Source organism: Manihot esculenta, chromosome 16 (assembly GCF_001659605.2).
Source record: "Manihot esculenta cultivar AM560-2 chromosome 16, M.esculenta_v8, whole genome shotgun sequence".
NCBI lineage: Eukaryota > Viridiplantae > Streptophyta > Magnoliopsida > Malpighiales > Euphorbiaceae > Manihot > Manihot esculenta.
In genome coordinates, this window is record NC_035176.2 from 24,968,809 (window position 1) to 24,995,181 (window position 26,373).

Below are 26,373 nucleotides of genomic sequence, written 5' to 3' on the forward strand. Positions count from 1 at the left end.
AGTGAATGCGAATGTGCTGTAAGGCATCTCTCTCTCTCATTCTAAAAGCTCTCTAGCAATTCATTCCATGCCACTGAATGCATCATATTGAATCAACTCCAGTGCCTTGTCGAAATGTGTAGCCTTGATATCCAGATATTCTTTCCATGTCACCGGCTGATATATTTTCGGATGATCAAGGTCGATCAGCTTCATCAACGGTGATATCTTCACGTCCCTCGGCGGGCCAAAGAAATAAGCAATTGAAGTTCTGTGGCGAGTGTTATTCACTAGAGCTCGATGTTGTGCACTCTTGAACCTGCCATTGGAGATAATATGCATCAAGTCACCAACATTAACGACAAGTGCACCTTCGACTGGATGCACCGGCACCCACCCAATCCCACCATCCCCAAGGACTTGGAGGCCAGTGACGTTGCTTTGGTGTAGAACAGTGATAAAAGATGAATCAGTATGAGAAGGCAAGCCCATGGCTCGGCTCGGATCAGGGCATACTGGGTATGAGTTCAATTGAAGCACAGCTTGATGGTGCTGGGGATGGTTTATGGTCCTGAACCAGCTGATGTCTTCTGGGTTCAAGCCCAAGGACTTGAACATTAGCCCACTGAGCCTGTGGCTGAGCTTCTTCATCTCCTGCTGGTACTCTTCCATTACGTCACTACGTAAAAGGACATTACGAAAGATAAATAGTGGAAGGCTCATCATTTGTCTTTATATCAGGGTTTTTCTGCATGCATGATTCATGCAGCGACAGCACGTGTCAATAAAGAGTTACAAGGGTGTGCTGTGCCCCATAAACGACAAGATACACATTATATATATATATATATTTATGGATAAATTAGGGTTAGGTTGGAAATCTTAATTTTAATAATACTAAATGATTAATAAGTGATATGAACTGTTAATTAAACTCAAAGGAACCCAGTAGGGTTGGGTTTGAAATTGAAGCTACGTTAAAGAGAGTATGCATGTGCATGAAATGAAATTCATCAGGTTAGTTTCCGACCACTTGTATTCAGCCAAGTCCTATTTTGAACAGGTCGCTATTCTCATAGATAATAACGTAACATCTCAAATTACAAAAGCACCCCTACTGTTCTTATATTCTTTAATGACACCATCCCTAAAACTAAACAAACTTAGAAAAGATAATAAGTGATGACTGATAAACGTATACAAGAATTGTTCTGAGTAGTAAAATTATCAATTTTTTTAAAAATAATAAATAAATTGAATGGAAATATATGCACGTACCAGAAGATGGTGTGATCATTTGGCCAAAGTTGGCAGGCATGCTGCTCCGGTGAGCCCATGATGGTGAACCCCTCATACCACATTTGCTTGGGAAAAAAGCTGGAGATGCGAGCCAGGCCGTACCCAGTAAACCCATCTGGTGACCGGAGGGTCAGGAGTTTTCGGTTAGCCGGCAATGCAAACAGTCTTTGGGTTTGGGATTCAATTTGGTGGAAAAGGGTGACGGGAATGCAATGGTTTGTGACCTGAAACATACCCCATGTTTCACAAGCTTGTCTGATAAGTGAAAGTGAATGTGGGTGTGCGAGGTCTATTAGGGGAATGGAGTGGTGGGTTAATGAGTCGTCGGAGAAGAGAGTCCATGCGTGGGAGTCTGGTAGGTCGAGGACATTGTTGAAGTCTAGAGGGATGATATGGTTGAGGAGAATAGGGTTGTTTCTGGACTCAGAGATAGAACTCATGACGATAAATAAGAGTGAAGAGAAAATGGGTTGGTTTTAGATATTGAAGATGAATATATATTTGGTGAATGGTGGTGGTGGTGGATGATTTGTCTGTGGGTGGAAGTGTGGGAGAGAGAGCTCTTGACTCTTGTCTTGAATGTAAAGCTGGGTTCAGATCAGATACATGCAAAATTTGTACGAAGGAAAATGCATATTGTTTTATTTTGTATTCTTCCTTTTTGTTTTTTCCTGTCTTTTTCTTTTTTTTTTAATAATTTTTTTTTTCATTTTCGTGTAAGAGAAGGATGCAAATGTGTCAGAAATTTGCATTGAGTTTAACTATTATTATTATTATATCGCCTCAAATTTTTTAAATTCTATTTACTCTTTTAATTTATAAATTTTGATTAATTTAATTTCTACAAATTAAAAAATTGTTTAGGGAGCATATGAACTCTTTTAACATTTGAAACATTTTCAAAATCATAATAGTATTTTTATCGGCATTAGCAGCAATCTCTTTGTTGGTCATATATATGGATAGTCAACAATCAACCTTCTTAACTCTTACAATAATAAATGCAAAAATTTTAAACAGACGACATTTTTTAAAAGATATAAAATAGGCCTATTAACCAAAATTTACATAAATCTTCACCTTTGTACCTAATTTCTAGAATAATTTGTGAAATTTAGTATAAAAGTTTAAACATTTCTCCCACCTTCTCTTTATATGGACAAACTTTCTATTTTGAATGTTTTATTTAAATTGAGAAATTTACTTGATATAAAATGAAAGGAATAGTTATTAAATTTAAAATTTAACCATACTTTTAAATTTTAATTTTGAAATGTATTTTATTTAAAACTCACACATGCAAATTTTGATATTACATAAGTTGATTTCTCTTGTTTATTTCACTCATTAAATAATGATTAAGGGTAAATTAAAAATATATCTATAGTTTAATTATCATTTTAATCTTTATACAAATTATGTTTTCCCTATATAAAGAGAACAGAGGGAGTATATTTAATCATAACTATAGTAAAAAATTTTAATTTTATACCGCAACTTTTTAATAAATTTGTTACAATTATACGCGATCTTAAAATAATTTAATTAATTTTAAATTGGTACACAATCATACAAGGTGTTATTACCTTTTTGTTTCATAATATTTATTGTTTAAAATATCATGGTCTTTGCTTTTCTCAATATTAATATTAAATAACTCAAAAGATAAATGAGTGAATAGATAGAATTTAGGAAATTGAAATACTATAATTAGTAGGAGTATATATAGAAAATAGAAATTAATTAGACAATTGGAAAAAAAATTCAAATTTTTACTTAATTTATATTTATATTCAATACTGAGAGTAAAATTAAACCTTTCCAAAAATAACTAAATTAAATTTATATAAGTTAATGATAAATTATAATATAGTTTTTAAAGTTCTATTTAAATAATAATATATATTTTTTTATTAATCTCATTATTCTCCATATTTTATAAAAATATAAATAAAAACTTTAAATATGAAAAATATAAAAAAAACTTTATAATTTAAATATACATATTTAAAATATTATTAATGGAAAGTAAAGTTTTTTAAATATAAAAAATATATACATAATTTATAATATTAAATATAAATATTCTGTATATATTATCAATATATGATGTTTTATATAATAAGATTTTATTTATAATAAATATTTATCTAATATAATATATTTAACATTGTATAAATTGAATATAAAATATATTTAATTTTAATATAAAATTTAAAATTAAAAAATTATATGTTTTATTAATAATATAAAATTTTAAGAATTATATTATAATTTACCATTAATTTATATAAATTTAATTTAGTCCTCCGACTATAATTATAATAAATTGAAAAACAAAGTTAGCTTTATTCTCTAAAATTTAAAATATTGAATATAAATATGAATTACTCTAAATATTTAAATTTTTTATTCAATATTCCATATTAATATTAGTTTAAAATTCTCAAAATAGCATATCATTTAGAAAAAAAAAATCTCTAAAATGACAGTTATTATAAAATAAAAATAACATTTATTTTTAAATATTAATAAAATACACGTAAGTAATTATTTAGCTTTTATTAATCATCTACTTTAAAAATATCCAACTCTTATTATTTTAATCTCTAATATAAAATTTAAAATTCCAAACTACTTTAGTTTAAGATTCATTTAAAACATGAATTTCATATTTAAATTAGTGATTAAAATAATAAAAATTAATTATTTTTCAACTAGAGCTAATTGATTTTTTATATACATTTAACCAATGGTTAAAAGTGCAAATGGGATAACATGAACACTAATTTAAGATTGATTAAAATTAGTTTAAGTATGTTAGATATAAAATTAAAAATTATAATTATAATTATAGTTAAATAGAAAAATTTAAATTTTTATATCCAACTAGATGAATTTTTTTGATATTTTTTTACAATTGTATTAATAAATTTAAAAGTTTTGTTATACAACACTGAATTTTTTTTTGTTATAATCATTATTAAAGTTAAAATTTTATCTTTTTATATGCAATAAATAAAAAAAATGGGAAAAAGGCTTAATTTAACACTTAAATTATGAGCTAATAGTTATATAAATTTTTAAAAAATTTTAGGCATAAAAAGGTCTTTTAGTTGGCTATAGATCCCTTGGTTATTAGGGATATGCAATAGAAAATAAGTGATTGAATTTAGTAGTTATTTTTAGAAAATTATTGACTTTAAAAATATAATAATATAAAGAAAATAAAATTATTTCATGTACGATCAGAATCAAAAGCGTTCCTTGGTTCAAAGAGAGAAGAACTAAGTTATTCACACTTGATTTGATGGTCCCATGTGAATTGAAAATTAAACTGTGATAATTTCTATTTTGATTCTAGTGTATTTAAAAACTTGAACTAAATTAAAATTTTAGCATGATTTTAGTTTGCTACTTTGTCTTTTCAATTTCAATACGGTACGCTTCTCAATTTCTTTGATTCCTATATTGTTTGGTACAGTTCAATAGGATTCTTGATTCTTAAAAGAAATTTTATACAATTTTTTTAAAGAAGAAACATATTTAAATTTTAAAATTGGTTATCAATCCATATTACATTATACTAAAATATTTTCTAATTATATATATATACACACATATATGTCTGTGGAAATACTATGTTATTTAATATATATTTTAATTACTTCTCAACTATATAATCTTTAATTATAAAATATATGGGTAATAAAATGATTAAATATATTATAAATATAGTACCACAATTATAGAATGATAAAATGATTTACTATATTTATATATATATATAAAAAGATAATGATGGTTTGTAAATTATTCATGATTATAATATATATAACATAATAATTATAATACTAGTCATTTCAATATTATAAATTGAAAGCATATAATAAATTTAAAGGAATAAAAAAGAAAAAAAGCTAGGCAAAAAGTTTAAACCAGCTCTTGAACTTTTCATCTAAATCTCAGCAAACCCAATTCATTTTTTTTTTTTCAGATAAAACATTAAATTTTATTTGTACCTCCTAATAAATTCTGATATAATAAATATTATTTTTTTAATAATAAAATATTATTTTTATAATTATTTTTTAAAATAAAAATTGAGAACCAAAGAAATCAAACCTGAAAATTCTCAAATTTACTCGAATACACTTTCTGAACTTAACTCTAACAAACTAACTCTGTGAGTGTTTTTATAATGTTAAATATCCAAATTATTTATTATTCTTAATAAAAAAACATAAAGATAAAATATAAAAATAAAATATTAAATGACTTAATATTTAAAGTTATATAAGCAATATTTTATTTTTAAAATAATATCTATTATTTAAAAAATACTTATTTGAATTTAAATGCAAAGTTCAGAGTTTGATTTGGCTAAAACATCAAATTAAACTTACTTGCTGATTTAGACTTTTATCTTAAAAACAATGTTTATAATATCAATTTTTGGTTCAGCTCCAATACAATACATTATCAATATGGCTCAAATTGGATTTAGTGAAAAAACAAAATAAAATCAAAACAATAAAAAAAAGTTTTTTTTTAATCAGGGGATTGGAATATAAGAACTCAGCATCTAGGTTTCCTAAATATGCAATCTCCATTTAACATTAATCAAACCAGGCTAGGCTAGGCAAAACAATAAAATGAGTTTGATTCAATACGTTTTTTTCAATGATACCTGCATGAACCATACACACCACAACTGGTTAATAATAAAAATCATTGCAGGATTACCGAGACTTTGATGGTATATGCTGCTGCTAAAAAAATGTTGAAAAGACAAACTTGAAAGAAATGCATTAACACAAAATCCTTCAATCATATTGCAACTTCATTTATAGAAAATAAAGCAAAATAAAAATGAAAACTGAATTCTCCCAAGCCAGTAATAATGCAATTTAATTTACAATTTCGATATAATTCCTATAAACAAAACAATACATGCAGCAATATTCAATGTGTACAAGATTATTATTCTTTTACAGCTAGAAGAATTTTTGATTTCATGTTTTGATTTTTTCTTTTCTTAAATGAGCTATCAGCATAATTGTTGGTCGGAGGAAATGATTTTGGGGATGCAAGGGCATATTTAATAGAAGCACAAACTGACCTTTTTATCTTCTTTGGAAATTGAAGGCTTTTATTGCGAAGGCAAAAATAACTGCAAAAAGCACACAGAAGAAGACCACCATGACACCTGATACACCCACGAAATCATGCCTATACCCAAGAACTTCCTTCAGGACTTGCTTTACAGGTATCAAACGATCCCCATCTGATAGTTTCATCAGTTGATCATCATCACCGTACTGTGATGTCAGGAGCCCATATAGTGTCCAAGCTATAGGGTTTGCCCAGTAATACCATCTCCACCATATGGGGATTCTCTGTCCATAAATTATTTATTTTTCAGAAATTAAAAAAAAAACAAAGTGAAAAAAGGCATTACCTGTTCATAAACAGAGAGTCAGCAGGAACAATTTAAACAAATATTAAAATAATAATAATAACATATTCATTGCGAACACAATGTTATGAACTTATGAATAATTGGTTCTCCAGAAAAATTGTTATGAATATTGCTATAAATGCCTTCAGAGTAATTTTTAAAATACAACCAGCCATTGTCCAACATTGAAGTTGAATTAATAAAATTTTATTGGAGGGGTGCACGTACACCTGATGGCATTTGAAAGATTCAGTAGAAAACACTATGTCTCTGTAGTATAATACATGAAATTTCATATGGAATCCACTGTGGCTACAGCAACAATTTTAAAAGTTAAAACACTGATATTTATTAGTAAGTGAATTACAAAAGTTATTTCTTAGCACTTGATTAAATATTATCTGAACAACTATCTACCACTAAAATAATTAATTAATATTGTCGAATAAGGCCTATGTATTTAGGCTTGGTCTAAACAGGTATTTTTCTCTTTTTATTTTCTTTTTCCTTTTTCTTAAATTTGTTTATTATGATTATTATTAATATTCTTGGGTTAACTCATGAATCAACCAAAACAGAGTCCCGTCCCCTTCCTATGTGAGTCCAAAACCACAATCCCCATGCTTGCTTAGTCTAAACATTGAAAAATTACCTCACCAGTTTTGGCCTCAGAATTTGAATCTTGATCAACAGGACAACCAGCAAAATGAATTCCCAATTAAACCCTAGGGATTATTTCTACGAGTTCCTAAACTTTGGCCCATACTTACAACATGACTTGTGGAAGTTAAAAAAGTTTAAAATGTCATGATGAGAAGCCAATTAACTAACCAATTTCCCAAAGACGAGGGTATAAAGATGCATTTCACATGCGCCAGACTCTTGATTCATAAGAAGCTTAATTACCTTGTGAGGAATCATGAAGCCGCTGAAAAGGTTCCAAAGCATATAAAATGGAGCCGCAATGATTGAAGCCACGTTATGATTTGGTGTGATGGCAGTGGTCATCATTCCATACAAGGTGAAGTACAACATAGTAAAATACATAAAGAATATGTACCAAAGAAACTTGATAGCAGTCCACTCAAATGAAGCCAGGGAATAGAAAATTCCACAGTAAATAACTGTCTGACAAAACACATAGGGGAACTCAATAACAACCTGCGAACAAAAAGAAAATAAATAGCTGATTTTTAGAGAATCTAGTGCATTTGCACAAGTAGAAGTGGAAATGAAGTCCAAGTTAAACCTGAGCAAATGCAAATGGTAGAGCTGAGTACATCCCTGCAACTCTCTCTCTATATGAAACAAATCTTTCAATAGAAACAACTGGCTGAACAGCTGATGCATTGGTAATTCCTATGAACAGAACTGCAGCATACATGGATCCCATAGCATTGAATAGTTCTTGCACATTCTCCCTGCAAAAATAAATAAATAAACAAATAAATAAATAGAATAGCGGAAAAGCTAATGATACAGAAACATAGATTCTAGAACAGAAAGAAAAGTACAGTATAGGCGAACGCTAAAGGAAACAGAAGCACTCTAAAGGATCAATCCATGAAAAGGAACAATCCCTCCTTTCTGCCTATAGCGAGTTAACTATCATTTAGATCCACTATTCGCTCAGACCTTGCAGATTTATTTCTGCATAAACTTGGCCTCTATTACTATTGGGACATGGGATCTATGCAGCATCATGAGTGATTAAATTTTTTCCCGTACACAAAATTTGCAGTAATGAAGTCAAGAGTTCCTAGGATGAGATCATATCAACAAAATGTACAAAGCAGATATTTAAAGTTTGAAAACAGTTCACAGCAAAAAGACCTTTTTGATCCAAATTTCCAACATATTGTTCCAAGCATTAATGAGATAACAACAGTGTAGAAGAAGCGAACTGCAGTGTATTGTGGGTTTCGCCAGTAAGATAGTTTTTGCTTCCAAAGACATGCTAAAAACTGCTCCAAAAATGACCGAGAATACTTCGTTGGAAAGTTCAATTCTTTTGCATTACTACTTGGCCTGCTTAGACTTTCAACCAATTCTTTATTTCGTCTGTAACAACAGAAGAAAGAAAGATCAGATAAAGCAGAAAGAAGAAAAAAAATGGTAGTGGTTTTCCATAACGGGAAAACCAACAGGAAATTTTCCAAATAATGACCATACTGGAAAAGATTAGATCTTCGATAAATTTCGGCAAAATCCACACCAAGACGATTTTCTTCAGATGAGGAAGTAACCTCTAGCATCCAGGCAGCAGGATTATATCCCGACTTTATTTTTTTCACCCCTTCAACTGCCTACAAAACAAAGATATGTACCATTTAGATGATTACAGCTATTTCAACACCAATTTAACCACGAACTAGCTAGAGATGCATTATAGCAGTGGCATAAGAGGTGCAAAATCTTACCTCAAAATACTTGATGAGATCACAGGACCTGGCGCCAAGAGGACCAGCATAAATTAGCTGTCCTCCACGCTTCATAAACAAAAGCTGAAATAAAAAATGATACAAGCAGATCTATTAGCCATCATGGAATTTTTGAAAGGAAAGACCTCAGCTGAAGTTAATCTAGATACATTTGCCTTTCTCTAAATAAGCTACCAGAATGAGGCACAACTGATTTTGCCTATTCACGATAATTTCTGATTTCAGGCTGTAAAATTATAGAAAAAAAAAGAAAAGAAAAGAAAAGAAAACACAGCTCCAGAGAGTATTTTGCATAAATAAAGAAATACATACCTCATCAAAGGATTCAAATATGTCTATGCTGGGTTGATGGATTGTGCAAACAATTGTCCGCCCAGTGTTTACAATATTCCTCACAGTCCTCATCACAATGGCAGCAGCCCTTGCATCCAATCCTGATGTGGGCTCATCCATGAACACTATAGATGGGTTGGCAACCAATTCAACAGCAATTGTTAATCTTTTCCTCTGTTCAGTTGATAGGCCATCTACTCCAGGTAGACCAACCAATGCTCCACTTATAGGAGTAAGCTCTACAAGTTCTATCACCTCCTCAACAAATGCCTGAAATTTTCAAACCTCATGAAGTCGCAAGATACAAGATAATGTAATAAAGGATATGCATGTTTACCTGTTGGGTCTCCATGTCAACTTCTGGCGGTAAACGGAGCCAAGCAGAGAAAAGAAGTGATTCAAAAACAGTCAAGCAAGGAGAATGAATATCATTTTGCTCACAGTAACCAGAAATTCTTGCAAAAGTTTCTTGCTTTTTGGGATAACCAGATATACAAATGCTTCCTTCTATGATCCCTCCCGTTTTCCTACCAGCTAAAACATCCATAAGAGTAGTTTTGCCTGCACCACTGACTCCAACCAATGCTGTAAGAACACCAGGTCTAAATGCTCCAGTGACATTAACCAATAACTGCAATCTGTCTTCTGCTATCCCTTGTTGCTTCAACTCCTGAAAATGTACTACAATAAGGTTTTTTTTAACTATATTTCACAGTATGTATCACAGACACGAAAGTCACTATGTACACACCACAGGGACATCCACAAAGTAATTGATATTGCTGAAAGACATAGAAAGTGGTTGAAATGGAAGGACCATGCCTCTCTGCTTGAAGTATTTTCCTGCCCATAAGATGAATGAAAGCTCAAACTTTTAGGTGCACTGGATATCTGGCAGTAATTAAAAGAAAGTTTAAAGCCAGTATGGATTGTAGTTCACAAACCATTTATTGAGCCAGAATGCTGCAAATACTCCCTTAATTCAATCACAATATCTTCACCTTTCCTTCTTTTATCTCTCTCTTGAAGCTCTTCCTTGGAGACAACAGCTTGTTGCCTCCCCCAAGCTGTAGAAAAAGAAAAGCATTACTTTAGGGTAATTACTTGTATGTTCAGACAAATCATTTTTGGCATATCAGAATTAGGAAATGTTTCAATTCAATAAACAGCTTACGGTTAAGATGAGCTAGAAAGAATGTAAATAGGATATTGAGCAAAATTGTATATCCAACCAAAGCACCAACTCCAATCCAATACCAGTAGCTCTCTGGAAACAAACTCCTTGCACTCAGTAATGCCTCACCTAATGAAAAGTTAGTGTCGTTCCTGGCCCTCTACAAAAGCAATAGAGAAAGAAAAATAAATAAGTTCTAAAGCAGAAGTGACAATCCTGTAACAAGTCAAAACTAAGGCTAGCACAGAATTCAAGTATTACATGTTAAAATCCAAGAAAACTCCAGTTTGGATTTATGAGATTCACAGTTACGAGGAATAAGCTCCAAGCTACAAGCATTTATATCCATTGGCAAGTTTGTTCTAAATATATCAATTTCAGATTTCATACGTTAAATTGACATATCACAAGGTGTAAATGGTTTTAGTTCAAATTTATGAAGCAGATACATTCAACTGAGAGGGGAATATCCACTTATGCTATTAGTAGCATTCTACCCTCTCCAATTTATAAGTAATATTTTATAAGAAATTGTCCACATATTATTACCATGACGAACAGAATAAACAGCCAGTCAAAAGTTTCAAAGCAAATGGCAGAGATGAATAACAACCTTAGCCCAAGAATGACCAAGGAATTCATTCACTGAAGCTGCATTTTGAGCATACATCAAAGGAGAAACCCAGAAACCCCATATCCACCAGCTAGGGATATACTCTGTCATGGGAAGTCAATATGTGAAAGCATGTGAGAAAGCATACTAAACATACACTGCAAAAACTTTAGTTTTACCTCTTGATATGATGTATCCGCCAAGAGCCATGACTACCAACATAGCAAAAGATCCAAATGTGTTAGAAACTATCATATTACGGCCCAGGGATCCAATGACACGGAACAAAGCTATAGACATTTGGTGCAGAAAAAAATATATCAAGAGCTGCCGAAAAAATCTGCAGATTAACATTTTAGAAAACCTACTGAGAAAAGAATCAAGGCAACAAAGTCCTTTGAAGTTAATCACCATAATTGTGCACAACTTCATGCAAGTTTATAATTACCTTGTAATATTAGGATCATATCCAATCGCATAATATGTAACTGCCACCCAGAGACCAGACTCCATGAGTGAGGTTGGTATACTCAGGACCCAAGCAGGAATTGTGTAAGCCCAGCTTGGATAGAAGTGCAAATCTCTATGCTTGTAAAGGACGGGAAGCTTTGCCACCAACATTGAAACCTCCGTAAAACCATTGAAAAGAATAATGACCATGGAAAAGTACAGAGCCCCAACATATATACCTCCATCATAGATTGTATTGTGATGCATTGTTGTCCGGAAGAATACGCTCATTGTGATCAAGGCAACAATAAGAAGCTGCAATATGGTTCATAAGACTTGTAGAACTCGTGTTTTTTTTTTTCATAGTGGGAGAGGGAATGGAGTTTAAAGTACAAAAAAGTGATTAAGCATTATTGCTAAAAAAAATATTACCAGGAACTCAATTGTCCACAACTGAAAGTAGTTTAGAATTCTAATAATTAACAAATAAGGTCAATAATTTACCTGAATAAATTTGAAAACATAGATAAAAGAATTCCTTTTCATCAGTAGCTTCTGCCAGTTAAAGCTGACCTTGAAGAGTTCACTTCGATTCACACCAAAGCGAGAAATTGACAATGCTGCTGGATGATTATAACGTTTATCAAAAGGAACTTCCAGTTCCTCACACAAACTTTTACCAGTTTGATATGCACGAAAGGCTTCAACAAACTTCCCAGGAGGCATATATCGATAAGGGCGGTTTGCACACCAATACTGTTCTTGGTCCTTTTTTGATGTAACCTGTAAGCAAAGAAAGGGTTAGAGCAAAAATAACAAACAATATTAGCTTAAATTCACACCCCGAGCCCCTCACTACATACTTCTTGCAAGAAGTCCGCCACATTCTTTCTTTGAGGACATCGAAATCCCATATAGGAAAAGAAATCGAGAACATTATCACGGGGACCCTGGTATACAATCTGCCCCTCACATAAAAGTATAACATCATCGAAGAGCTCATAAGTCTCAGGAGCAGGTTGCAGCAAAGAAATGAGAGTAGTCCCATCAAGGGAACAAGTTGAATGCCTAAGATACTTTATGATTTGATAAGTGGTTGAACTGTCAAGCCCATTTGAGATTTCATCCATGAATAGCACTCTAGCTGGACCAACCAGTAATTCTCCTGAACAATTGAATGCACCTTTAGCATTCTGGTAGAAAAGAAACAATAAATCATGCCACACAGGCATGCACAGAGGAGAAAAAAGAAAAGAAAAGAAGGGATTAGTCCATGGAAACCTGTTGTTAGCCGCTTCTTCTGGCCACCCGATATCCCTTTTAGCATTTCATCACCTACCAATGTGTCAGCACATGTGTCCAACCCTAAAATCTTTGTCAAATATATTTTAGCACTTCAGGCTAATTTATATGAATGAGGTTCAGCAATTAATCTTGAGATAGATATTCTAAATATGGTTCAGACACTTTGTTATAGTGAAACATTTCCTTTCAAACATCTTCATGATGGCTATTTAACTGATTTAGCCAATCTGTTTGAGTTGTTAACTTTCAAGGAGTCAAACCCAATGTTAATTCAAAGAGCCAGTCCGTGTTTCAGATCTTCAACATTAAGTATGCAAGTGCATCAAGGCAATTCTCATCAACATTTCAATTATTTCTGATACTTTCTTAATTTAAATGGAAAAGCATAGCTGCAATCTGGAATCTGTGAAAAAGATTCAAATTGCTCTATGCTATTTCCATGAATTTGAAGCAAACAAATTGCTCATACATGAGCCTAAAATATTTCATGTGCCAATGGCATAAACAAAACTTCACTGAAGCTTTTGAGATTAACTGGAATTTGGAAAGCAATGTAATGATGTATCCTAAAACAAACAAAAAGATGCAGAGCGACAAATAACTGTTTAAGTTTCATAACATCTTTGCATAGATACGTAGAGAAATGTGCTCCACTTATTCAAAACTTCATTATGAGCTTATTTTGGCCCAGCTGGAAAAAAGGCTCTATAGTATTACATTATAAAGCTATGCCAAAGGTGTCTATTTATTATAAAACTGTTTCCAATGGTAAAATTTTTTAACAAAAGCACACTGAAGAGATATCTTTCAAGAGCTACAAGTCGCAATAAATTTTCATCCTTGGGTAAGCATCCAAAAGAACCCAGTATTTCTGAGAGGTCCCAAGCAGCAAAAGAGGTTAACTTTAGGGATCCATATTAAATACAGGAAAGCTTTTCTAGTGTAATCATGTCTTTCTGACTGAATTTCAAATAAAGGATATGTTAATAATTAAAGGATAAAATTATAATTTTAACATTATAGAATATAGACCAAGGAGTTATCACTTCCCATAAAGCTTCTAGAAAGACAAACAGTATATATGTGTAGAATGGATTCCTACATGAAAGCGTGCTCAAAGCCACCCAGAGTAGATTGCACCATAGGTACCAGAATATCCAGACTAAACAGAAGAATAGAGCTTCAATCAACCTGGCATGCAACTTTCTTGTTTTAACTAGGATTCAGTTTTTTTATTTAGTTTAGGATTCCTATTGAATTTTAGTTCATTTAGAATTTCTAAACAGTAGTTTATTTTATTATTAGGATTAGGAGTTTAAAATCTTTATAAATAGGTCTAAACTCTATGTATTTCCAGTTTAGAATTTCAGTTTTATCAAATAAAATCCAAGCAAAGAATTTCTCTCGATTTTCACTCTCTTATGTGAGAGTGTGTGTTCTCATGAGCTTCATGCTACATCAACTTTTGACAATCATTAAGTGGCGTTGCTCTGTGAAAAGTGTCAGGAAAAGGAATTTTAAAATCTACAATTGCAACAGGCTCACTGTGAGCATAAAGTGTAATTAACTAATAGAGAATACCTTCATAATGTACTCCACAACTAGACCTGTCTCCTGTCCCCCCAAAGCTAATGACTGGACACAAGAAATTATGGTAATGATCAAAACGTTGTAGTGACAAATTATCAGGCAAAAAGAAAGAAACCTGCCATGAGTTTAAAAGTAAAAGTACCTTAATGAATATATCAAGATCTTCATCAGGTTTTATCCCAGCAATCTTTTCTCTTCTTGCAAGTTCCACAAGCATATCTGGAACAAACTTTTTTCATCAGCAAGTAGAAAATCATGTATTGAATCCTTAGCTTAGGTGATCAAAGAAGAGCATATACTTAGGAAGGTTCTTTGGTTACCAAATACCAACAGCGCAGGTGGATAAGAAATAAGAAAAGGAGAAACAAAAAGAGGCATATGAATGAGTTTCTAATCTTACCATATTTGAAACCAACACCTTGACAGCGTCCTGCCAACTCTAGAGTTTCTCTCACAGTCATCTCTGCCACATGCCAATCCTGTTGACTGACATAAGCTGATGTTCTCGGAGCAACAAACTCATTTAGACCATACCCATTGTATGTAATTTTCCCTGACATCTTCAAGAGAAATGAAAAATAAATGAATAATAAGTAAATGAGAAAATAGAGAAAGGAAACGTTGCAAGGCACAATGTTTTACTCATCCAGATCAGGCATTTGTCCATCCAACTAGAAAAACAAATTAGTTGTATGAAGAATGTGATTTTTGAATCATAGTCGATATTTAGATGGAAAAGACAAAATATGAGAGACAATATGTGATTGCTGAAGGCTCCATTGAACACTGTATACATTTTATCCAACACTGTCCTACATTGTTTGCAACTCTTCATAGGACAAGCAGGCAACATGATAGTCCAGAATAACGATTTTTTAACTTTAGCCCTTTAGAATAGACCATCTCATTCTCACTTCAATATATAGGACAGTTCATAACAGAACACTTCCTAAACCTCTATAAAACAAAATCTTGATACCTGCAAATTACATCCAAGACGTCCAGCAAGAGCCAAGAGCATTGTTGTCTTTCCAGAGCTTGGAGGACCCAGCAGTAGTGTTAATCTACAGCGTACCATTTGCAAATTAGAATGCAAAGAGTGTGACTCAAAAATCATTGGTTAATAACAATACAAACTCAAAGTGTACCTTGAAGGTCTAATAATCCCACTAATATTATCTAAAATTGTTAGCTTGCTTCTATTTCCTTGATAAATCCGCAATTGCCTTAAAAGTGCCTGGAAAAAGATTGAATGGAACAATTTAATCTTACAAAATTGAAAAACAGAAACAGAAAAAAAAAGTGTATGCTCTTAAAAGATTGTAAGAATGCTCCTACCTCAGTCATATTGAAAATAAAGTTCGGAATGGTTGGAAGTGCCCTACTTCCAACGTGCACAAAAGATTCAACAGTAAGATTCTGAAATCGAACTTCAATCTTTGGAAATTTCAAATCAACTCTGTGAATAGAGACAAATGAAAACTTAATTGTAACCAAAACTTGAAGTTATTTATGAGAATAAATCATTATAAAATACACAGCAATGTTGCAATTACGTATTGAATAATTTACTAAATGCCAAGGCGATTAAAAAAAATCACAATTTCAGATAATAATATAAGGAAGATCTGTGTCGCACAGTAGTTAAATCCTTTGACCCATTCAAATAACCATTAAGCTCAATAATGGTTTTTTTTTCTGTTCTTCCATATACCATAAGATAGAAATTTAACTCAAACTTTAGTTTCCTTTCTTCTTCTGAGAAACCAAACATTGGCCCCCACTCGGGGTTGAGGTTGGAGACCAAGAAAACCATTTGTTGAAAAAAAACAAATTCAGCATTTTAGATAGTGCTAAAAAACTGTTTGAATAAATTCTATTTAGTTGTTTTGGAGTTTTCATGAAAAAGATATGTTAATTTTAACTTTAAACTAATTCTTAAAGCCGTCTAGCTATCAAATTAATTAACAAAAAAAATTAGAAAATTAGGTGAGCTCGTCCAGTCTACAAGAAGTATCGGAATGTAGTCAACTGAGCTCACCAACTGATCAACTTAGCAGTTCCAAGTTTTTCAAACTTCCAAACAACTCTCAACCATAACAAAAAACAATTTTCACAAAGAAATGAAAATGTCAAAGAGTTCTTTTCCAAACCAAATTACCTCTTGAATTCAAAGGAAATGCAAAATATATGAACTACTATCTGAAAACCTTAAATAAACTATCAAATTAAGGAAAAATGATGAGACTCAAGCTCATTAAAATCCAGTAAGAAGAATTACGCGTCGAATCGCTTCCGCATCCGCTCGAAAAACAGCTCAGGATCATCATCTACAGAGTTCACTAAACGTTCCAAAACAAGCTTCTGTTCCTGAGCGTGAAGCTCACTGACATCGATCTCTTTATGATCTCCAATGACGTCTTTGAAAATACCTCTGCGTACTCGAGCATACGTAGGTAACCGCTCAAGAGCAGCCCAGCGGAGCGCCTCCTCATCTTCTCCTTCCTCGCGAAACGACGGCGTTCTCGTGAACGCATTCTCAGCCGAGTTCCACATTTCGACAAGATACGAGTATAGATCTGAAAAGACCGAAACAAACCCTAGGAGTGTGAACTAGTTGTAGAGTTGTCGTCCATAAAAATAGTAGTTGAGCTCTGCATTAATGGCTATCTCTCTCTCTCTCTCTCTAGGCTTGGTTTGTGGTTGCTTTTATACTAATCTCTTTCTCTATCTCTTTCTCCCTATCTGTTGTTTACGTTAAAGTTTTGCAGAGAAGACTCATTAATAGCCGCGGGAAAGACAGATTTGGCGGGTGTTCTTTCAAACTAATACTTTTGAGAGTGTGAAATACATGATACTCGCCTTCTATAAACTACACGTGTTACGATTTACACGTGGTCGGTTGAGATCGAGAGTACGTCATTTTCAGTGCGACTGCTACGGATTTGTGGTGGTTTTGAATTGAATTTAAAACGGTTCGGAAGTGTGAGAAAGAAAGTAAAAACATTTTTGATTTAGTGTGAAATTTTGAAGTTTGAAAAGAAAAGGTAAATTTCATTTTAATCTTTTATTTTTAATATATTAATATATTAATCCCTATATTTCCAATCCATCCAAATATCAATTATTCTATCTATTAACTATCATTGAATTAATTTGAAATACCGAATTACAATTTTTATTAAACATTTTAATCTTTTAATTATAATTTCATAAAACATTTCAAACTAATAAATAAATTTAATAAATATTAAATACTTTAGTGATCCACTTATCATTATATAATATACTTCAATTCTCGATAACGTTATTACCATAATATCAATAGCAATTAATATTATTAAATTCAATCAACTTTATACACTTTTATTATTGAATTATCATTTATTAAAATACTTTATTTTTGATAATTTAAATAGATTTTCAAAGACCATATTAAAAAAAAGTTAAGATGTCTCTTTTGATTTAACCTTTCAAATAAAAATAGAATAAGTTTGAGATAGACATGAAAATATGAAAATTTAAATGTTTGATTTTCAAAATATATAGATTGATACGTTAATTATATTAAAATTAAAAAATTAAAATATAATTTATTTAAAAATATAATTTTGAAGCTTTAAATTTGAATTGATTATCGATGACCGTTGGGTTTCTATCACCTGGACTGCAGTTGAGTTCTTGTAGAAGAATCAGGTCGTAACCCACCAGAGCCCATTATGCAAGCCTGTCCACTAGCACGTGATCCAGACCTAACACGTGATCCAGACCATGCTCGAGCAGATCAGGCAGACCAGGGCTCAGGTCCAATAAAGAGAGATCCAGCTCATCTGACTTGATGGGTCAATGGGAGAACGGACCCATCTACATCTAGGGCCATGTCAGCACAGGCACCAGAGGGAATTAAATAGCCGCCTGACGATGGAGAAAGGAGGCAGCACGTCTGTACGTACGGTTTTGTATGATAGCGACATGTGGCGCTGTAGCAGAATGACGATTGTATGTCACTAGAGGACAAATGGAAAAAAGAATAAAGGAAGAAGGTATGAACCATTCAGACTAGGCTTACATACACATCAAAATCCTACTCTCCTCTGGATCTTAGATCATTAATTGGCGTCGTCTGTGAGAACAAAGAAGATCTTTTCATCATTGGAGTTCTCATTTTCATTACACCCACTGAGATCCACATGGTGAACCACGACGAAAACCACACCGGAAACACCCTAAACGACCTAAATTCCACCCATGAAGGTCAACAGTTTTCATTCTCCAGTCCTACAGCCCCATCAAACAAACTACCTGCATTGTTCAACCCCTCACCGAGCTCGGCAGAGAACATGTCTAAAACCACTCTTTCGTACCAAGAACTACAAAATATGGCTATTTGACTGCAGAACATCGCCCATTGGCTGGAGCAAATATTATAGCAAAAGGGACTCAACACTCCGTTGAGCATACCACTTATGATCAAGGGCTTCAACGTTAATGAGCTCCAGCCTTGAACCACCAAGTTCCTCAGCAAAGCAACAGGAGGACAAGCGAAGGAGGTGAAGAGGCCTGCAGAAGAAATGAGCCGGCAGCCAGAGTAAGGGACCGAATGGTTAGAGAGCTTATAAAAAATGATGAAGTCGAGAGCTATTCCTCCGAGCCAATACGAGGATCGGGAGGAGAGGAGCTGGAAGGAGGCTACCACCTGGAGAAACGGCCGAGAACGGAAGTGTAATACCCGGCTAGACCCCGGCACCGGAATTCCTACTTTCCGACGGAATCTCGGATGTCGGAACTCTCTAGAAGGGTAAAATATATTTTTCTAAAATGTTTTCATGTGTTTTAAGGTTTTAAGTAAGAAAGAAATTGAGTTTTTGAAAGAAAAGCACCAAGGAAGGAAAGCCAGGTTCGGCCGCCGAACCTCATGTTCGGCTGCCGAACATGGTGAAGTTTAGGGAGCACCTTTGGCCCCCGAAGGTGGTCTGGCCAGCCACCTATAAAAGGCCCCATGTCCGAATATGGGCGAGTTTTCTTCTCAATTTTCGGGCAAAGGTGACTCCATACCCTTCCATGGTTAGTTTTAATGTTTTCCTTCAAATCTTTCAAGCTTTTAACAAGCTTTCGTCTTGTTTTGAAGTTTTAAGCTCAAAATTGAAGTTGTGAAGCTTGGAGACCTCCGGAACTCATTTTTCCCAAATCTCCAAGTTGGGTCACACCTTCTCTCGATCTTCAAGAGGTAAGCATCGATCCTCACCGTCTTTGATGTTTTAAGCAAGTGTTATGTAGGGTTATGGGGTAAAGATGCATGATTAGGCTAGTTGTAAAATGTTAGGATTTATGTGAGTTAAATGATGAAATGTATGTTTATTGTATGCTAAATGTTGATGTGGTTGGTGTATAGGCTAGTGTTAAGCCCTTAAATGCTTAAGAATGTGTTTATGCATGAGTTGGTTTGAGTTGTGAGGTTTGGTTGGCTGAATGTGTGTGAGAGGCTTGAGTTTTGCCATTCTGGAAGAACTCAGGTGCGGCTGCCGAAACCATGTTCGACTGCCGAACCTGCCTGTGGAGGTGATTTGGCCGCCTAAACTTGCCCCCGAAAGTTTGGACTTTCGGCTCTGGAGTGGAGTTTCGGCCGCCGAACCTGCCGCCGAAGGTTGGTGACTTTCGGCTCTGGACAGACTTTCGGCTGCCGAACCCTGCCCCCGAAAGTGCCTGACTTTCGGCTCTGGAGGAACTTTCGACCGCCGAACCTGCCACCGAAAGTGTCCTGTTCAGCCTTCCTTTGCATGTTTTCTATGATTGTTTTATGATGTTTTAGAGGGTTTTTGGGAAAATGTTTAGAGTCGTGTTAGAGTTTGTTTGGTCCCTCATTTGAGTCCACCTGTATAGGTTCGGACCCGAGGAATCGAGGACCCCAGTAGTGAGATAGCTGCTTTAGAGTCTGTTTAGAGTCAGCCTGAGGTGAGTAGAATGGATCTTTATGTTTCAAAGCAAATAAATTTCGAGCATGTTCATGCATCACGAATACCATGATATATGCTAGGTTGTTTGCATTAGAATTCACAAATATGTTGCATTGCATACTATGATGTTGATGTGGATGGATGTTGGATGACCCATTAGTCCTCGATATGATATGATGACGATGATACGATACGGAAGTCCAGTGAGGCCCATTCTACGCCCCTAGCACAGAGTAAGAGAAAGACCAGTGAGGCCCATTCTGCGCTCCTGGCACATTGGAATGTTATGTTATGTTATGTTAAAAGAAAGACCAGTGAGGCCCATTCTATACCCCTGGTACTATTGGAATGTGTAGAGGGCTATTAGTGACAAGTCCATCCTTAATGTGATTTGTTTGTGATGTGATGCATTTCATGAAAGCATAGATTTTAATATATTGTTTTACTATTCTGCTCACTGGGCTCTAGTAGCTCACCCCTTTCCCTTAATCCCCTAGGCTTGCAGGTTCAGGATAGATCGGGAGGTCAGCAAGAGTAGAGGCATAATGTATGTAATAGTTTAATTGTGGACATGAAAGATAATGTAATGTAAGATATTGTACGGATTAGTATTGTGCTTGACCCTAGAGTTATGGTTAATCCCTTTTGATACATGATCATTATGAAATGTTTTTATTAGTGTGTTGAATGTAATGTTGACCCATCTAGAGCATTTGATGAGGACTCTAGTATGGGAGTTTTATGTATTCAGTTTCAGTGCATGCACAGGTCGAGCTTGGTAGATGGAAAGTTTAAAGTTTCTATGTAAATGTATGATCATGTATGGGATTTATCAGGTATAACAGGATGTATGTTAGGCTTGCTACGGGTCCCGTGACCTTAAGTCGATCTGGATCCTAGCGCCGGTAGCTGTCCGATTACGGGTCGTTACAGGAAGAGGCGAACGTAGACCAAAAGATGGAGAGGCTAAGGGAGTAGCTCTTGGCAGAACTAGGGGCACGGGACAACAGCAACCCCCTGATACCTACTTCATCCCCATTCGCGAGGTGGGTACAACAGGAGACTATTCCTAAGAAGTTTATGATGTCGCCGATGACCGCATACGTTGGCACAGGGAACCCCCGAGAACATGTCCTGAACTACAAAATGTTTGTGGAGCTCCAGACCCATTCTGATGCACTCATGTGCAAGGTCTTTCTACCATCCTCATCGGACCAACCCGGACGTGGTTTAACAGCTTAGAAGCAGGGAGTATTAAGAGCTTCATGGACCTAGCAAGCGTATTCATTAGCAGGTCCATTGCAGGGGTCCTGGCAAAAAGAAAAATAAGCTACTTGGAAACAGTTAGACAAAGGAGGAATGAGTCTCTAAGGGAGTATGTAGCTAGATTCAATTCTGAGGCCCTGCAGATCCTTGAGCTCAATGAGGCCAGAGCGGTAGAGGCCATACAGAAAGGGACCACATCCTAGGAGTTTTTTTGCTCATTATGTAGAAAGCCACCCACTACTTTGGCTGAACTGATGAAAAGGGCTGAGAAATGCATAAGGCAAGATGACGCCCTGACCACCAGCAGGTTTGCCAGGGAAATGAGAGATAGGGGGAAAGAAGTAGAGGACAGACGACCTAAAAGGCAGGAGAGAAGACAGAATCGGGGCCCCGAAGCATTGAATAAGCACCAATAGGAGAGGAAAGAGCAGAGGCCATACCAGCCCCGAATTCCTGAGGTAATTACTCCCCTGAATGTGTCTAGGGCTGAGGTGCTTGTGGCTGTGCAGGATAAATACTTTATACAATAGCCCAACCCTATGAAAGCCGAGGCCACCCGAAGAGATCTGGACAAGTACTGTCAATACTACCAGACTCATGGCCATAACACCAACGACTGCTACTAGCTGATAAATGAGATAGAAAGGCTCATTAAAAGGGGGCATCTCAAGAACTTTATGAAGAAACCGGAGGGATAGAGACCTTAGCAAAATGCGATGGCAGAGAGGCCTTATAGGCAGATGGGAGGACTTGTGAATGATGGATCCAGTGGGATGATCAATATGATCGTGGGAGGATCTGGGGGGACGAATAAGCAGAAGGGGAAAGAAGAGGAGCAGGAGGGGAAAGAAAAGGAGTAGGAGTGGAGAAGGAAGCAGTGCCGAAATCATGCAGATAGCGGAACACTCTCCTGTGACCATCTCTTTCTCTCCAGAAGACACCCATAAAATCCAAATGCCTCATGACAATTCCCTGGTCATTGAAGCCGTCATTCACAACTTCCGGATCCACAAAGTCCTAGTGGATGATGGGAGTAAAGTAAATCTGCTACCTTACCAGATCTTTTAACAAATGAACATACCTGAAGAACAGCTAGTCAGGGATCATGCCTCGGTTAAGGGGATAGGTGGAACCCCCATGGCGGTAGAAGGGAAAGTGAAGGTAGCTCTAACGCTAGGAGAAACACCCTTGGCCCGCACCCACTATGCAGTATTCCTTGTGGTGAAGCTGCCCCTGAACTACAATGCTATTTTGGAAAGGCTGGTGCTGTACAACTTCGTGGTAGTGACCAGCATCCGGTACCTAACCATAAAATTCCCCATGGAGTCAGAGGCGGGCATAGTGCGAGGAAGGCAGGAGGAAGCCTAAGCTGTATATTTGGCCACTGTGGAAGAACCGAGCAACCTGCTAGAAGAAATAAACCAGAAGGTCATGGAGGTCTAGGATGAGAGAAAGGAAATCAAGATAGAGCCAATTGATAAGCTGAAGGCATTCCCACTGTCTGAAGAGGAAAGCGACAAAGTCTTCAGTATCAACGAGAGCATTAGAAAAGACTAGAAAGAAACAGCAATGGCTCTTATCAGAAGGCATGCCTCAAGCTTTGCCTGGAAGCTTTCAGACATGCTAGGGTTAGACCCCAAAGTGATGACGTACAAATTGAATGTCCTCCTTGGAGTTAAATCAATAAAATAGAAGAAGAGAGTGTCCGGGAAGGAGAAACAACAAGCCACAAGAGAAGAGGTGCAGAAACTAGAAGATGCGGGATTTATTAGGAAAGTCATGTACCCAAAGTGGTTAGCCAACCCTGTGCTAGTCAAAAAGACCAATGGGAAGTATACATTGTGTATAGACTTTACCAACTTAAATCAGGTTTGCGCAAAAGATTGTTATCCCCTTCTCGATATTAATAAAATGGTTGATTCTATGGCCGGTTTCAATTATTTGTCGTCTCTAGATGTAATGTCGGGGTATCACCAAATCCTCATGGACAGGTCGGATGAAGAAAAGACCTCCTTCGTAACTGAAGATGAGACATACTATTATAAGGCTATGTTGTTCAGACTAAAAAATATCGAGGCAATGTACCAATGGTTAATGAATAAAATCTTAAAGATCAGATAGGGAGGAATATGGAAGTATACGTAGTAGACATGGTAGTAAAAAGCCAAACCTTCCAACAACTCCTAGTCAACTTGGAAGAGGTATTCGGGGTACTACAGCAATACAGAATGAGATTGAACCCGACAAAGTGTGCCTTCTTTATCAGGGGAGGAAAATTTCTAGACTATATAGTTAGTGGAAAGGACATAGAGCCAAATCCAGAAAAAGTAGAGGTCATATTAAGAATGCCCAAACCGACCTGTGTGAGGGATATGCAGAAACTTACAGAAAGAGTGGTGGCGCTCAATCGGTTCATGTCGAAGTCAGCTGAAAGATGTTTACCATTTTTCAAGAAGCTGAGGAAAGTTCTGAACTTTGAGTGGATAGAAGACTGCCAAGAAGCTTTTAGAAATCTCAAGCAATACCTCAGTTCTCCGCATGTGCTCAGTAGTCCTCTAGCTGGGGAGGAACTTTTGCTATATTTAGTCGCCTCTGAACAAGCTGTAAGCTCAGTATTAGTGAGGGATGAAGCTAGGATGCAGAAGCCTATTTTCTACGTTAGTAAGGTACTCAAGGATGCCAAGGTCAGGTATATGAACATTGAAAAATTAGCGTTTGTCTTGTTGCTAGCGGTAAGAAAGTTCAGAGTATACCTAGAATGCCACCAGGGGATAGTGATGACTGACCAACCTTTAAAGAAAATCTTGCACAAACCTGAGACCTCGGGGCGGATGCGAGCTTAGTCCATGGAAATTAGCCCATATTGCCTCATTTATCGACTTTGGACGGCCATCAAAACCTAAGCCTTAGCTGACTTCATAGTTGAGTGCTATTTCAGATTAGATCAATAGGAACAGAGTAAAAGGCTACCGAGCTCAGCCAAAGAGAAGGAAGGGGACCAACAACCATGCGAGATCAGATGGAACCTATTCATGTACATAACATCTAGCGTCGCGGGCAGCAGGGCAGGGATACTTTTGAAAGGGCGGGATGGATTCAGGGTGTGCTATACTCTACGCTTAAAGTTCCTAGCATCCAATAATATGACAGAGTATGAAGCTCTCATAAATGTAATGCAGATAGCATTGGATGTGGGAGCAACTGACCTTAAAATAAAAAGCGACTCTCAACTCGTAATCAACCAAATAACAGTTACCAGGCAAAAGATCTTGTCATGCAAAAATATCTGGCCAAGGTCTGGGCTGTAGAGATCGAGTTCGATGAGCAGGGGATTGTTATACAGTATCAAAGAGTGCCTAGAGAGGAAAATGAAGAAGCAAACTTGCTCAGCAAGCTATCCGAAGAAGAACTAGAACAACTCCCAGACGAAATGTACATACAGCACATTAATGCTCCTACTTACGAAAAACCTAGCCCAATCATGTAGATCGGAGAGGAAATGAGCTAGATGACTCCCTATTTGGAGTACCTGGAGGCAAGTTACCTGAGAACAAAGCAGAAGCAAGAAAGATTACGGCTAAGGCTGCCAATTACCAAGCAGTAAAGGGGACTCTGTACTGAAGGGGGAAATCTAGCCGCCAATTACCAAGCAGTAAGGCTAGAATTGTCAAGGAAATACATCAAGAAGTTTGTGGAGTCCACGAAGGAGCAACCACATTGGCAAACAAAATCTTTCGGCAGGGGTATTACTGGCCCATAGTTAAGAAGGAAGCAGAAGAGTTTGTCAGAAGATGTGATGTATGCCAAAGGTTTGCTAATGCCATTAACAGCTCGGCCACACCACAATCAAGCATATTCAGCCTTTGGCTGTTCGCCTAATGGGGGATCGACATACTGGATTCTTTTCCAAAGACAGTGAGGCAGAAGAGGTTATTGATAGTGGTTATGGAATACTTCTCCAAGTGGCTAAAGGCAGAAGTTGTATCCACAATCACAGCTCACAAGGTGATAGACTTTGTCTAGGGCAACATCATATGCCAATTTAGGATACTGAGGATGCTCATATCAGATAATGGCAAGCAATTGACTGCAAATCTTTCAAGGACTTCACAAGGAACATAGGCATATGGCACAAGTTTTCTTTGATGGTTCACCCCCAAACAAATGGTCAAACGAAATTAACGAACCGGGCTATCCTCCAAGGATTGAAAAAACGACTGGATGGAGCTAAAAATGTAATACCCGGCTAGATTCCGACATCGGAATCCCTACCTTCCGTTGGAATCTAGAATTTTGATGATGCCAGAGTCTTCTAGAGGGGTAGAATGTGTTTTCTAAAATGTTTTTACTGATTTCATGGTTTTAAATGAAAAAGAATTGAGTTTCGAAAAGAAAAGACCAAGGAGGCATTTGCCAGGTTCGGCCGCCGAAAGTGAAGTTCGGCCGCTGAACATGGAAAGGTTTCGGGAGCACTTTTGGCCTCCGAAAGCTTTGTTTGAACGAACCAA

General features: G+C 35.7%; 2 protein-coding genes across 2 annotated transcripts; both read right to left on the reverse strand.

The window, feature by feature from the left end:
* Nucleotides 1-60: 60 nt before the first annotated feature.
* On the reverse strand, nt 61-2,497 carry LOC110603615 (gibberellin 3-beta-dioxygenase 3). The gene is made up of 2 exons (XM_021741410.2): nt 1,258-2,497; nt 61-658 (listed from the first exon to the last, which is right to left on the reverse strand). Exons 1-2 carry the CDS (start codon nt 1,716-1,718, stop codon nt 61-63), a joined length of 1,059 nt encoding a protein of 352 aa, XP_021597102.1. The 5' UTR covers nt 1,719-2,497.
* Nucleotides 2,498-6,145: 3,648 nt separating this feature from the next.
* LOC110603698 (ABC transporter G family member 32) lies at nt 6,146-17,385 on the reverse strand. The gene is made up of 24 exons (XM_021741542.2): nt 16,927-17,385; nt 15,984-16,104; nt 15,794-15,882; nt 15,625-15,709; nt 15,046-15,205; nt 14,788-14,864; nt 14,637-14,690; nt 13,032-13,122; nt 12,614-12,915; nt 12,255-12,533; nt 11,749-12,065; nt 11,480-11,640; nt 11,301-11,404; nt 10,688-10,847; nt 10,458-10,580; nt 10,265-10,356; nt 9,851-10,183; nt 9,493-9,783; nt 9,160-9,243; nt 8,912-9,045; nt 8,573-8,800; nt 7,989-8,160; nt 7,646-7,900; nt 6,146-6,677 (listed from the first exon to the last, which is right to left on the reverse strand). Exons 1-24 carry the CDS (start codon nt 17,199-17,201, stop codon nt 6,405-6,407), a joined length of 4,260 nt encoding a protein of 1,419 aa, XP_021597234.1. The 5' UTR covers nt 17,202-17,385; the 3' UTR covers nt 6,146-6,404.
* Between the last annotated feature and the right edge of the window lie 8,988 nt (nt 17,386-26,373).